At 40.6% G+C, this 14442-nt stretch overlaps 3 protein-coding genes across 4 annotated transcripts; all 3 read left to right on the top strand.

The window, feature by feature from the left end:
• Positions 1-2368: 2368 nt before the first annotated feature.
• LOC120107596 (BURP domain-containing protein 6-like) lies at positions 2369-3640 on the top strand. 2 transcript variants are annotated; one of them, XM_039120927.1, is made up of 2 exons: positions 2369-2501; positions 2605-3640. In XM_039120927.1, the coding sequence occupies exons 1-2, from the start codon at positions 2466-2468 to the stop codon at positions 3433-3435; spliced, it is 867 nt and encodes a 288-aa protein (XP_038976855.1). In that variant the 5' UTR covers positions 2369-2465; the 3' UTR covers positions 3436-3640. The 2 variants fall into 2 exon arrangements, with proteins under 2 accessions (XP_038976855.1, XP_038976852.1); XM_039120924.1 differs by having other exon boundaries at positions 2396-2501; positions 2593-3640.
• Positions 3641-7315: 3675 nt separating this feature from the next.
• LOC120104400 (BURP domain-containing protein 6-like) lies at positions 7316-8551 on the top strand. The gene is made up of 2 exons (XM_039115447.1): positions 7316-7425; positions 7533-8551. The coding sequence occupies exons 1-2, from the start codon at positions 7390-7392 to the stop codon at positions 8361-8363; spliced, it is 867 nt and encodes a 288-aa protein (XP_038971375.1). The 5' UTR covers positions 7316-7389; the 3' UTR covers positions 8364-8551.
• Positions 8552-11705: 3154 nt separating this feature from the next.
• Positions 11706-12983, top strand: LOC103705209 (BURP domain-containing protein 6-like). Its single transcript, XM_026803869.2, has 2 exons — positions 11706-11838; positions 11946-12983. The coding sequence occupies exons 1-2, from the start codon at positions 11803-11805 to the stop codon at positions 12774-12776; spliced, it is 867 nt and encodes a 288-aa protein (XP_026659670.2). The 5' UTR covers positions 11706-11802; the 3' UTR covers positions 12777-12983.
• Positions 12984-14442: the final 1459 nt, after the last annotated feature.

The raw sequence follows: 14442 nt of genomic DNA, 5'->3' as shown, positions 1-14442 counted from the left end.
TTCGCCTCTCTATGTTCGCCAGGGGCTCAGCTAAAATATCAAAAGTTTCATTGTCATTTTGTGACCAGGACTTAGAAGTGGCCAAGTCTTAGCATGGGAGAATACTAGAGTTGGGCACTATTTTTCCCCTTATTCCGGCTGACAGAGTCAATGTGCCCAATGCGTACTAGAGCCTGTATGCGACACTAACGTATCTGCGATTTTTTTTTCTCCATTTATTCCTTTCTTAATCACAATCTTTGACAAATAAATTTTAAGATTGATACTTAAAAATAATTGATAATCTTAGATCACATATGTCACCCAAGCTATCAATATCCAGATTCTGAAAGATTAGATAGTAAGATTTTAAACCTTTTTAGATTTTTGCACCTTTCAACTTGACTGAGATAAAAGGGGACCACAACTCATCTTGCTTTAGTCATCCGTTGAGATGACCAAAATAGATATCATCAGCTCCTGAAAACCTTGCTCTAGAGCTGTCAATGATCTGAGAAGCCTGACTGGGCTCATGTCAAGCCCAGAAGAACTTTTATCGGGCTCCATTGACATCCCACCAACCTTAAATAAAAGTTTAAGGCTTTGGTTTTAGGATCAAGCTCTCTCTATGCCATTTTAGGACATCAATGGAGAGATGAAGGCAAATCAAAATCCCCCTGCTTCATCTACGAACTCCTCAGATAATCGTGCATCAACTGCATGCAGCATTGCCTCCACTTCCTCCACCATTTACTTGCCTGCTGCCTGAACGATAAAGCCTGCCTCCTAAAACGAGGAATGATCGGTGCAGGAGAAGTGTGATCAAGTGCAGATCAAGTACTTGATTCCATAAACCTCTCAGCTCAGTTTAATTGGTCTGCTTACCACCTTAACAGAGCATAGAACACAGAACAGAGCATCACCGAGCTTTTGTTCTACTGCAAGGAGCAATGATAATATATGTGCTTCTCTAAAATCTCAAATCAGAATGTCTCGATTTGGAGCCTGACTGCTATTCAAAAGGACGTGCAACCACCGTGTAACTACAAACAATGAAGACCATTTGTGATGACAGAAGGGTGGGGCCTCAATTACTGCAAACTAGGGCTATAAGACCTTAGCATGCATGAATTCCCAAGAAGACAAGACACTTTCCTACTTATCTTTGATCTATCATCAGTATCTCAAAGTCCAAACACAATTCCATTTATAGGATCATTATCATCATATCGAGGTATAATAACATCAGCAATGTGCATTATAACAGGAATCCAATTGTAATGTCATTCACCTTAACTAAGAAAGCTGCTGCACACAGTGGGGTGTAAGAAATCTCTCATATATGAAACAAACATTCACATAATTTTTGTTGGAATATTTCAAAATTTCAATTCTGCCCTTCTCTATCATTTGCCTTTTATCTAGTGTACTTTCTTTAGTCCCACATTGGAAAGAGATAAAACTCAAAAGATCAGAATAGTGCACCTTCCAATTCTGTCTTTTTTTGAGTTACAGTATCATTGCTCATTTCTTGAAACAACTTCATGACGTTCAAGTTATTAAAGCTATAGTGCCCCTGATCTTGATAAAATGTGTCTGTCTTTCTCTACCTTTTCTACAAACAAAAATGCCTTGATAACGCAAATATGTTACTCAAGAAAACCACTGCGAATTGCATTGTGAACTGTACCTCATAATAAAGCAACGAGAATGGAGGAAGAGAGTTAGGGTGATTTTTCTGCTCAACTTGCTCATTCAATAAATCGACAGGTCTTTCTTCATTTACTAAAAGACAAAGACCCAATTTTTTAAGAGCTGCCCAAAACCAAGGTCGGTGTTTTTTTCTCAAATCACATGGAATCTTTGTATTATTGGATATAAATAAATGAAGACCGTTCTTGACTCTATTCTCTCTCCTCTATTTCTTTTATAAATCCGCCAAAAACAAAGACTCAATTTTTTAAGAGCTCCCCAAAACCAAGATCAATGTTTTTTTTTCCCTCAAATCATATGGAATCTATGAATTATTGGATATATATATATATAAAAAGAAGACCTCTGTTAACTCTATTCTCTCTCCTCTCTTCAAACACTTCCTTGATTTCTATAGTTGCTTAAACAAAGACCCAATTGTTTAAGAACCGCTCAAAACCAAGATCGGTGTTTTTCTCTCAAATCATATGGAATCTATATATTATTGGATATAAAAAAATGAAGACCGTTCTTGACTCTATTCTCTCTCCTCTGTTTCTTCTATAAATCCGCCAGCTCTAAAAACAAAGAGCCAATTTTTTAAGAGCTGCCCGACACCAAAGCCGATGTTTTTTTCTCAAACCATATGGAATCTATACATTATTGGGTATTAAAAAAAACCGAAGACCGTGCTTGACTATTCTCTCCCCTCTCTTCGAACACTTCCTTGATTTCTTCTATAAATCCGCCAGCTCTTGTGTGTTTTGAGCATTCACTGGTGTCGTCTCACGGTCATGGATCGCTTCCTTCCTCTCCTCTCGGTTCTTGCGGTAAGAGAGCTAATTACCTCTTCCTTGTTTGTTTTTGCTCTATCTAATTGCTTTTTATGAGATTACTCTGTAGACCACTAACCCGAACTAGATATTGCTTCAGCTTGCAGTTGGAGTAACCCATGCAGCCTCGCCTTCTGAGCTCTACTGGCGCAGCGTCCTCCCCGACACTCCCATGCCAAGTGCCATTGCTGACCTAATAAAGCATAGCACTAATGTTGGGAAAGAACTAGCTCTCAGCCATCCAGCAGTGAAGCCCATGGCTACGAGTTCTAAACTGCGTTCTTCTTTCTTTCTGGAGAACGACTTGCATGCGGGTGCCAAGTTTACTTTGCACTTCACAGGAACCGGCTCCAGGCCATCCCTTCTGCCACGCCAAGCGGCCGACTCCATCCCCTTCACCAACACCAAGCTTCCAGAGATCCTTGCCCGCTTCTCGATCGCGCCGGGTTCTCGCGAAGCCAAGGCGATCGAGACAACCCTTGAAGAGTGCGAAGAGCAGGCAGGGTACAGGCAGATCAAGAAATGCGCCACTTCACTTGAATCCATGCTGGATTTCACTACATCGGCCCTGAGAACTCGCGACATCCACACCGTTTCGACGAAAGTCGGTAAGGAGGACTCGCCGGAGCAGCAGTATAGCGTGGTCGGCGTGCGAAAGGTGACGGGTTCCTCCGATTGGGTGGTCTGCCATGTCCAGCCCTATGCATACACCGTGTTCTACTGCCACACGAAGGGTAAATCCAAGGCATACATGGTTTCCATGGTGGGGGTGGATGGAACGAAGGTGGAGGCGCTGGCCGTGTGCCATGACTACAAGGAGGGTTCGAACCCTAAGATCCTGGCCTACCAAGAGCTCAAAGGGAAGCAAGGGACTGGAAACTTCTGCCACTTCCAACCCCAAGACAATATTGTCTGGATCCCCAAAAGCTAGACGAAGCTTCTATCAGGACTTCTCTTGCTTCTTTGCGTTATGCGGATGTCCTGAGGGTATATATCGCATTGTCTATGGGCGCTTATTAGGTGTTAATGTTTATCATGATCTACATGATGAGTCTGTTGTTGGGTGATGCATCCATGTATGTGTTCTAGTTATTATATAAATAAATAATCTCTTATCGAGTTGCTCACAGCTCACATACGTTTGGTTTAGTTGTTTGATAATTATTGGTGGTGGGTAGCTATTTACTATCTTGGCCAAAATAGTTTCCATGATGAAAGGAAACTCAATGATACCAAGTCCAGTCTATTTTTGAACCTGTGATATTCTGTCAATTTTATAATATTTATGGAGGCATGTTAGAATACTTCTTCTTCTTGAAATTTCTTTGTGGATAAATTTTAATCAAGTACTTGAATAATCATGACTAGAATTTGCATCATCAATATTATCACAATATAAATTTATTTTATTTGAGATATTTTCTCGCACTAGGAACTATAAGTACATGCAATGTGATCAAATCCATATCCAATGAAGTAGGTTTACATCTAGAGATGGTTGCAATAGAGCCACTAATGTCCGAGGCAAAACAAAGAGAGCCACTCTAATGTTAGTCGATGGAGAGTCAACGTACCACTAGTTTCAACCTACTACAAGCGTCAACCACTACCCAAAAGTTGCACTATAATTTAATACAAACGGGACCGTATTTAAAGACCAAATTTATATTTCATTCATTTGTATTATATACACTCGTTGGTAATGCATCTTAAAGTTAAATTTAAAGCAAGATTAGAAAGCAAGAGAGTAAGAAGATAGAATGAAGCTATGGCCAGGCTCATGGACCAACCCAGTATATGTTCTTGGGTCCTGAAGATGCTAGAGCCAAATGTAAGATGATTGAATTAACAAGATAATCCAAGCCTTATCTAATTATAAGAACTATGAATTCAAAGACTTCTTTATTTTCAATGAGTGGCTAGCTCAGATTCAAAATTTTCTACTGAGATTTATATTCGTATAAAAATTTATATATAAGTGTTCAAGTCTGCCATTAGTACTACTTTTTCAAACTAGTGCCTACTCCATATGCCAAACCATGCATAAAGGTAAGTAGCCCTCCATGTGCCAAACCATGCATAATGGTAAGTTGGCTACTTCACAGGGTCATATGGGTGAACAAGATGAGTTCATGATGGCAAAGCCCTAGGCATATGTAGATTTTAAAAATTAAATTTTTCTATGATCGATCTTCCATAAAAATTCATTGTTTTTTGGGAAAGACTCGAAATTGAACAGTACCTCTATTGACGGGCTTCCACTGGAATAATGGATATAACTGAGCTATTGCACCGTGAAAAACATAACTTATTATTGCAACTAATAAATATCTAAAAATGATATTAAAAATGGGATAGAGAACACGACCAACTTCAACTAGGAAAAATCTAAAAAAGATAATAAAAATATGTTATAGAATAAAACTAACATGAATACCAAGAATTAACATGATTTCTCTAAAACCTAGGTTATATTTGCAAGGAAGCAAAAGAATACATTACTTTTGCAAGTGTTAAGCAAGATAAATCAATAAGAGAAAATTTCCAAAGAGATTAGTATAAGAGAAAAATAATCAAGGAATTATAAAGAAGAAGTACACCAAGATATTGCCGAGGATTTGAAACCTGTGATAAAAACTAAGAGAAAAATATTTTTGCTTAAACAACACAAAAACAATACAAAAACAATACAAAAACACTAGTTAATCTTTTGCTTAGTCTTTCGCGAAGAAGAAAAAGACTAGCTAGACGAGAGATAGAAGGGATACAGTTACTAATCAGCAGATCCGAAACTAGTTCTTGAGTGAAAAGCCATGAAGAGAAGCGTGGAAAAGAGGAGGGGAGTAGAAGATGAGGCCGCCTCCCACAGGGCCAGCCCGCCAATCGCCACCGCCGCCGCTTGGGGTGATGGAGAGAGAGGAAGAGTAGAAGAGACAGAGGAGGTCGGAAATGGAAAGGGAAGAGGGAGATTTGAGGAAGAGGAGGACTTAGACGGGGAAGCAGATGGCTTCTTGAATCTGGAGATCGAGAAAGAGAAAGATCGATCTCAGATCGAGAAAGAACGACGGGGAGAGAAGGGGGGGTTAGGAATTTGTAAGGAGGGGGCGGCTGGAGGCGTTAGGGATCAAGAGGCGAGCGACGGAGAGAGAAGGGGGGGGGGAGAAATAATAGGAAATATAATGTGGCCTCCGACGACGCTTTTGAAAACGTCGGCATTCAAAAATGGCCAATGTGACGACGCTTTCTAAAGCGTCGTTTTTATTTTGGTTTTCGACGACACTTTTTAGTGTTATCTAAATCAGGCTCTCGCTCATGAACGTCAGTATTTTCCGATGCTATTTAGAATCATCGGCTTATTTAGGTGTTAGAATTAACTATTTTTCTTGTAGTGGTCTGATAAAACTTTTATTGGGCTCCATTTTCGAGCCCTAACATTTCACAGGCACCAAAAAATGGAGCCGAAAACATTTGGGCAGTCCTTAGATTTGTTCCAAAATAAATAAAAATAATGAAGCCCCCATTTAATTTTGGGCCATCTTGGAAAATCCTCATACGAATTGGGCTAATGGTCCTCAGTCTAGGGATGTAAAAGCGGGTTCTCCTCGCCTATCTCCTCCGCCACCTCCACTTCCTCCTCTCCTCCATCTTTAGCATTGTTGCCTCTTCCTCCTCTTTGCCCTCCCTCTCCAGTGCTACCGCCGCCCACCTCCTATGCCTCGAGGAGCACGATAGAGCATGAGTTCTAAGGTGGAAAAAAAGAATAAAATATTTTTTCAAAAAAATAATAAAAAATAGAGAGTATAGCCAAACTAATAGAATATTCTTTTTTTCAGAAAAAAAATTGCTCGAAAACCCTCACCTATTAGACGATCAAGATGTCTCCCATCTTTTTATTTTAAAAACTATAAGAGGATGTTTGGTATGGGGTGATCATCTCAAAATCAAGGGCAATGTGGATGGAGGTGATGAGATCACCACATTTAGTTGCACAGCGAAGATCCTACACAACATTAATCCTAAATCAGTCTTACTCAAATCACCGTCCAACTCAATGTTGAGATATGGAGGTCTGGTATCGAAGATCACCCAGGGCAGTGATATTGGGCAGAAATTTGAGAAAAAAATATGCCACTCAGTCTAATAAAAAAATTTATATATCAATATACTATAAATGTATTATATCAATATATTATATTATATTGATATTATATATTTTATTATAATATATTATTAATCATATTATTAGTCAATAATTATTTCAAATTGTAGTAGAAATATATTGTTGCACTTTATATTTATATAATAAAAAATGAATTATTCTCTCCCCTCTATTTCTCTTACAAATCCGCCAAACAAAGATTCAATAATTTAAATGCTCCTCAAAACCATGATCGGTGTTTTTTTCTCAAATCATTTGGAATCTATATAATTTTGGATATAAAAAAATGAAGACCGCTGTTGTCTCTATTCTCTCTCCTCTGTTGCTTCACTCCCTTGATTTCTTTAGTTGCTAAAGCAAAGACCCAATATTTTAAGAGCCGCCCAAAACCAAGATCGGTGTTTTTTTCTCAAATCACATGGAATATTTATATTATTGGATGTAACAAAATGAACACCGTTCTTGACTCTATTCTCTCTCCTCTGTTTCTTCTATAAATCCACCAGCCTTAAAAACAAAGAGCCAATTTTTTAAGAGCGGCCCGAAAGCAAGACCGATGTTTTTTTCTCAAATCATATGGAATCTATACATTATTGGATATTAAAAAAAAACGAAGACCATTCTTGACTCTATTCTCTCCCCTCTCTTCTAACACTTCCTTGATTTGTTCTATAAATCCGCCAGCTCTTGTGTGTTTTGAGCATTCACTGGGATCGTCTCACGGTCATGGATCGCTTCCTTCCTCTCCTCTCCGTTCTTGCGGTAAGAAAGCTAATTACCTCTTCCTTGTTTGTTTTTGCTCTATCTAATTGCTTTTTATGAGATTACTCTGTACGTAGACCAGTAACCCGAACAAGATATTGCTTCAGCTTGCAGTTGGAGTAACCCATGCAGCCTCGCCTTCTGAGCTCTATTGGCGCAGCGTCCTGCCCGACACTCCCATGCCAAGTGCCATTGCTGACCTAATAAAGCATAGCACTAATGTTGGGGAGGAAATAGCTCTCAGCCATCCAGCAGTGAAGCCCATGGCTACGAGTTCTAAACTGCGTTCTTCTTTCTTTCTGGAGAACGACTTGCATGCGGGTGCCAAGTTTACTTTGCACTTCACAGGAACCGGTTCCAGGCCATCCCTTCTGCCACGCCAAGCGGCCGACTCCATCCCCTTCATCACCACCAAGCTTCCAGAGATCCTTGCCCGCTTCTCCATCGAGCCGGGTTCTCGCGAAGCCAAGGCGATCGAGACAACCCTCGAAGAGTGTGAAGAGCCGGCAGCGTACGGTAATATCAAGAAATGCGCCACTTCACTTGAATCCATGCTGGATTTCACTACATCGGCCCTGAGAACTCGCGATATCCGCACCGTTTCGACGAAAGTCGGTAAGGAGGACTCGCCGGAGCAGCAGTATAGCGTGGTCGGCGTGCGAAAGGTGACGGGGTCCTCCGATTGGGTGGTCTGCCATGTCCAGCCCTATGCATACACCGTGTTCTACTGCCACACGAAGAGTAAATCCGAGGCATACATGGTTTCCATGGTGGGGGTGGATGGAACGAAGGTGGAGGCGCTGGCCGTGTGCCATGACTACAAGGAGGATTCGAACCCGAAGATCCTGGCATACCAAGAGCTCAAAGAGAAGCAAGGGACTGGAAACTTCTGCCACTTCCAACCCCAAGACAATATTGTCTGGATCGCCAAAAGCTAGGCGAAGCTAGCTTCTATCAGGACTTCTCTTGCTTCCTTACGTTATGCGGATGTCCTGAGGGTATCGCGTTGTCTATGAGCGCTTATTGGGTGTTAATGTTTATCATGATCTACATGATGAGTCTGTTGTTGGTAGATGCATCCATGTATATGTTCTAGTTATTAGATAAATAAATAAACTCTTACATCCATGATGTTTCTAATGAAGTAGGTTTATATCTAGGGATGGTTGCAATAGAGCCGCTAATGTTCGAGGCAAAACAAAGAGAGCCACTCTAATGTTAGTCGACAGAGAGTCAACGTACTGCTAGTATCAAGGCATCTAGTGGTTTGGCGAGACAAGCGTCAGCCACTACCCAAAAGTTGCACACTATAATTTGATATCAACGGGACTGTATTTAAAGACCAGATTTATATTTCATCCATCTGTTTTATATAAACTTGTTGGTTATGCATCTTGAAGTTAAATGTAAAGCAAGATTCGAAAGAAAGAGAGTAAAAAGATAGAATGAAGCTATGGCCAGGCTGGTGGACCAACCCAGAAGACTAATATTCTTGGGTCCTAAAGATGCCAGAGCCAAATGTAAAATGATTCAATTAACAAGATAATCCGAGCCTTATCTAATTATAAGAACTATGAATTCAGAGACTTTTTTTTATTTTCGATGAGTGGCTAGCTCAGATTCAAATTTTTTTTACTGAGATTCATATTCGTATAAAAATTTATATATAAGTGTTCAAGTCTGCCATTAGTACTACTTTTTCAAACTAGTGCCCACTCCATATACATGCCAAACCATGCATAAAGGTAAGCAGCCCTCCATGTGCCAAACCATGCATAATGGTAAGTTGGCTACTTCACAGGGTCATATGGGTGAACAAGATGAGTCCATGATGGCAAAACCCTAGGCATATGTAGATTTTAAAAATTAAATTTTTATACAATCGATCTTCTATAAAAAAATTCATTTTCTTTTGAGAAAGCCTTGAAATTGAACAGCACGTCTATTGACGGGCTTCCACTGGAATAATGGATATAACTGAGCTATTGCACCATGAAGAACAGAACTTATTATTGCAACTAAGAAATATCTAAAAATGATATTAAAAATGGTATAGAGACCACAACCAACTACAACTAGGAAATATCTAAAAAAAGATAATAAAAATATATTATAGAATAAAACTAATATGAATACCAAGAATTAACATGATTTGTCTAAAACCTAAGTTATATTTACAAGGAAGTAATAGAATACATTACTTTTACAAGTGTTAACCAAGAGAAATCAATAAGAGAAAATTTCAAAATTAAGAGCTTAGTATAAGAGAAAAATAATCAAGGAATTATAAAGAAGAAGTACACCAAGAGATTGCCGGATTTGAAAACTGAGATTAACAGTAAGAGAAAAATATTTTTTGCCTTCCTCTCCCTTTCTTTCCCTCCTTTACTTTCCCCCTTGTTCTTTCCTTCTCCATCTCAAGCTAAGGAAACCGCCTTCGCCTCTCTATGTTCACCTGGGGCTCAGCTAAAATATCTAAAGATTCATTGTCATTTTGTGACCAGGACTTAGAAGTGGTCAAGTCTTAGCATGGGAGAATGCTAGAGTTGGGAAATATTTTTTACCTTATTCCAGCCGACAGAGTCAATGTGCCCCATGCGTACTAGAGCCTGTATGCAACACTAACATATCTGCGAATTTTTTCCATTTATTTCTTCCTTAATCATGTTCTTTAACTAATAATATTTCACCTAAGCTTTCAATATCTAGATTCTGAAAGATTAAATAATAAGATTTTAAACCTCTTTAGATTTCTGCACCTTTCAACTTGACTGAGAAAAAAGGGGACCACAACTCATCTTGCTTTAGTCATCCGTTGAGATGACCAAAGTATATATCATCAGTTCCTGAAAACCTTGCTCTGGAGCTGTCAATGATCTGAGGAAGCCTGAGCGGTCTGATGTCAGCCGTGAAAAACTTTTATTGGGCTATGTTTTCAAGCCCAAACGTTTGACCAGGCCCCAAAAGATGGAGCCGAAAACTTTTGAGCAGTCCTATTTGTTCCAAAATATATTAAAAATAATAAAGCCTCCATGGTATCTGGCTCACAGTCCTCAGCCTGCGTATGTACAAGCGGGTCCTACTCGCCGGTCTCCTCCGCCACCTCCACTCCCTCCTCTCCTCCATCCTTAGCATCGATGCCTCTTCCTCCTCCTCATCCTCCCAATCTAGCGCCGCCGCCGCCCACCCCCTACTCCTCCAGAAGCACGATAGTGCATGAGGGCTAATTAATGAGGGAGAAAATAATAAAATATTTTTTTAAAAAATAAAAAATAGGGAGCACAACCAGAATAATAGAATATTCTTCTTTTTCAAAAAAAAATAATAAATGTCATGGAAACCCTTACCTATTGGGCGGTCAAGATGTCTCCCACCTTTTTATTTAAAAAACTAGAAAAGGATATTTGGTATGGTGTGATCATCTCAAAATCAAGAGAAATATGGATGGAAGTAAAAAGATCACCATATTTGGCTGCATAACAAAAATCCTACAAAGCATTGATTCCAAATCACTCCTACTTTTCAAATCACTATCCAACTTGGTATTAGGATATGTGAGGTTAGATATCGAAGATTTCCTAGAGCAGTGAGTTTAGACTGAAATTTGAGAAAAAGAATACTATTCAGTCTAGCAAAAAAAATTGCTATATCAATATACCATTAATATATTATATCAATATATCAATATATTACATTATATTATTATAATATATTATATTACAATATATTATTAATCATATTATTATTATTCAATAATTATTTGAAATTGTAGTAGAAATATATTATTGTATTTTATATTTATATATTGAAAAAATGAATTATTCTCTCCCCTCTATTTCTTTTATAAATTCGCCAAAAACATTGACTCAATTTTTTAAGAGCTCCCCAAAACCATATGGAATCTACAAATTATTGGATATATATATATATATATATAAAGAAGACCGCTGTTGACTCTAATCTCTCTCCTCTCTTCCAACACTTCCTTGATTTCTTTAGTTGCTAAAACAAAGACCCAATTTTTTAAGAACCGCCCAAAACCAAGATCGGTGTTTTTTTCTCAAATCACATGGAATCTTTATATTATTGGATATAAAAAAATGAGCCCCGTTCTTGACTCTATTCTCTCTCCTCTGTTTCTTTTATAAATCCACCAGCCTTAAAAACAAAGAGCCAATTTTTTAAGAGCGGCCCGAATGCAAGACCGATGTTTTTTTCTCAAATCATATGGAATCTATACATTATTGGATATTAAAAAAAAACGAAGACCATTCTTGACTCTATTCTCTCCCCTCTCTTCGAACACTTCCTTGATTTGTTCTATAAATCCGCCAGCTCTTGTGTGTTTTGAGCATTCACTGGGATCGTCTCACGGTCATGGATCGCTTCCTTCCTCTCCTCTCCGTTCTTGCGGTAAGAAAGCTAATTACCTCTTCCTCGTTTGTTTTTGCTCTATCTAATTGCTTTTTATGAGATTACTCTGTACGTAGACCAGTAACCCGAACAAGATATTGCTTCAGCTTGCAGTTGGAGCAACCCATGCAGCCTCGCCTTCTGAGCTCTACTGGCGCAGCGTCCTCCCCGACACTCCCATGCCAAGTGCCATTGCTGATCTAATAAAGCATAGCACCAATGTTGGGGAAGAACTAGCTCTCAGCCATCCAGCAGTGAAGCCCATGTCTACGAGCGCTAAACTCCGTTCTTCTTTCTTTCTGGAGAACGACGTGCATGCGGGTGCCAAGTTTACTTTGCATTTCCCAGGAACGGGCTCCAGGCCATCCCTTCTGCCACGCCAAGCGGCCGACTCCATCCCCTTCACCACCACCAAGCTTCCAGAGATCCTCGCCCGCTTCTCCATCGAGCCGGGTTCTCACGAAGCCAAGGCGATCGAGACAACCCTTGAAGAGTGTGAAGAGCCGGCAAAGTACTGTAAGATCAAGAAATGCGCCACTTCACTTGAATCCATGCTGGATTTCACTACATCGGCCCTGAGAACTCGCGACATCCACACCGTTTCGACGAGACTCGGTAGGGAGGACTCGCCGGAGCAGCAGTATAGCGTGGTCGGCGTGCGAAAGGTGACGGGGTCCTCCGATTGGGTGGTCTGTCATGTCCAGCCCTATGCATACACCGTGTTCTACTGCCACACGAAGGGTAAATCCAAGGCATACATGGTTTCCATGGTGGGGGTGGATGGAACGAAGGTGGAGGCGCTGGCCGTGTGCCATGACTACAAGGAGGGTTCGAACCCGAAGATCCTGGCCTTCCAAGAGCTCAAAGAGAAGCAACGGACTGGAAACGTCTGCCACTTCCAACCCCAAGACAACATTGTCTGGATCGCCAAAAGCTAGGCGAAGCTTCTATGAGGACTTCTCTTGCTTCCTTGCGTTATGCGGATGTCCTGAGGGTATATATCGCGTTGTCTATGGGCGCTTATTAGGTGTTAATGTTTATCATGATCTACATGATGACTCTGTTGCTAGTAGATGCATCCATGCATATGTTCTAGTTATTAGATTAAAAAAATAAACTCTTATCCAGTTAGGATCTTCGATTGATTTGTTTTCCTCCATTTCCGGCCAGATCACAGCACCAGTTGTTGGATACATAAATATGGTTTAGTTATTAGTTAATTATGGATCGTAGGTTTTCTTGATGGAAGAAAACCAACCAGATTTTTGTTATTCGATGAAGATCCCTAGCCTATTCTCTTTTTAAACATCCGACATTCCATCAGTTTTATAACTTTTATAGAAGCATAGATTAAAATCCTCCGTCTTCTTAAAGTTTTCTTATGGCTAGATTTTGATCAAATAATTGAACGGGTATGCATCACCAACATTATCGCTGCATAAAATTATTTTGTTTGAGATATTTTCTCATACCAAGAACTATAAGCACATGTAACATGATCAAATCCATATCCAAGTAGTTTATTATCAAGGGATGGCTGCAATAGAGCCACTAACGTTCGAAACAAAATAAAGAGAGCCACTCTAATGTCAGATAGACAGACCCAAATTAAGTTTCAAGGTAACAACTCAAATGCTATAATCTATGTTGGTGCAAAGTTTGCCCAAAAATAATATATATTGGTGCAAATCTAAAATATATGATGCACGCAACTATGTGGCGCACAAGATCCATGCTATATGGGACTATATATATATTGATGGGGGGCAAAATGGATCGTCCTATTTTTTGGCATAAGTCACCCAATTTTGGCTAAGCCCACCTCAGAAGGCCAACTCCAGAAGGCCGAGCTTAGGAGGCCGACTCCAGAAGGCCGAGCTCAGAAGTCCGAACTCCCGAAGGCCGACCCAGGAGGCCGAGCTCAGAAGGCCGACCCCAGGAGGCCGAGCTTAGAAGGCCAACTCAGAAGTCCGAACTTCAGAAGGCCGAGCTTAGAAGGCTAAACCCATAAGGCCGAGCTCAGAAGGCCAAACCCATAAGGCCGAGCTCAGGGGGCCGACTCTAGAAGGCCAAGCTCAGAAGGCGACCCCAGAAGGCCGATCTCGTCATCCACATGATGCAGCCATGCCCTGCAGCAGCCTCACCATACCATGCTTTGCTTGTCGGCCACGCCACGACATATCAACCAGAAACCAAACCCTGCAACGACTGTCAAAGCCTTATCGTTCTCAAGAACGGACTGCACTGCGCGCCACAAGCAAGCTCTGACTGCGCACCATCTCCTCCCATGATGGGAACGGGCCATATCTCCGCCACTTGAATACCTCTACAGGGACTATAAATAGCCCCATAAGGTAACGTAAGAGGAACCTTTCTGGGCTGGACCAAATATACCCCACTCTAACTCGAGCATTGGAGGGCCCTCACCGGAACCCCACCGGTGAGGCTTTGTGCAGGTCCGCCGCCGTGCGGGAGGTGGCGCTCGTCCTCTTCTTCCACTCACCGGCAACTTCCTCGACTCCTCCGGCGTGGTCACCCTCGGGCCAGATTTGAACCACAACATATTTGGCGCTAGAGGAAGGGCCTGAGTCGTGATCATGAAGT

Source organism: Phoenix dactylifera, chromosome 2, assembly GCF_009389715.1.
Source record: "Phoenix dactylifera cultivar Barhee BC4 chromosome 2, palm_55x_up_171113_PBpolish2nd_filt_p, whole genome shotgun sequence".
Taxonomy (NCBI): domain Eukaryota; kingdom Viridiplantae; phylum Streptophyta; class Magnoliopsida; order Arecales; family Arecaceae; genus Phoenix; species Phoenix dactylifera.
Note: the sequence above shows the minus strand (reverse complement) of the source record. Positions and strands in the feature narration are given on the sequence as shown.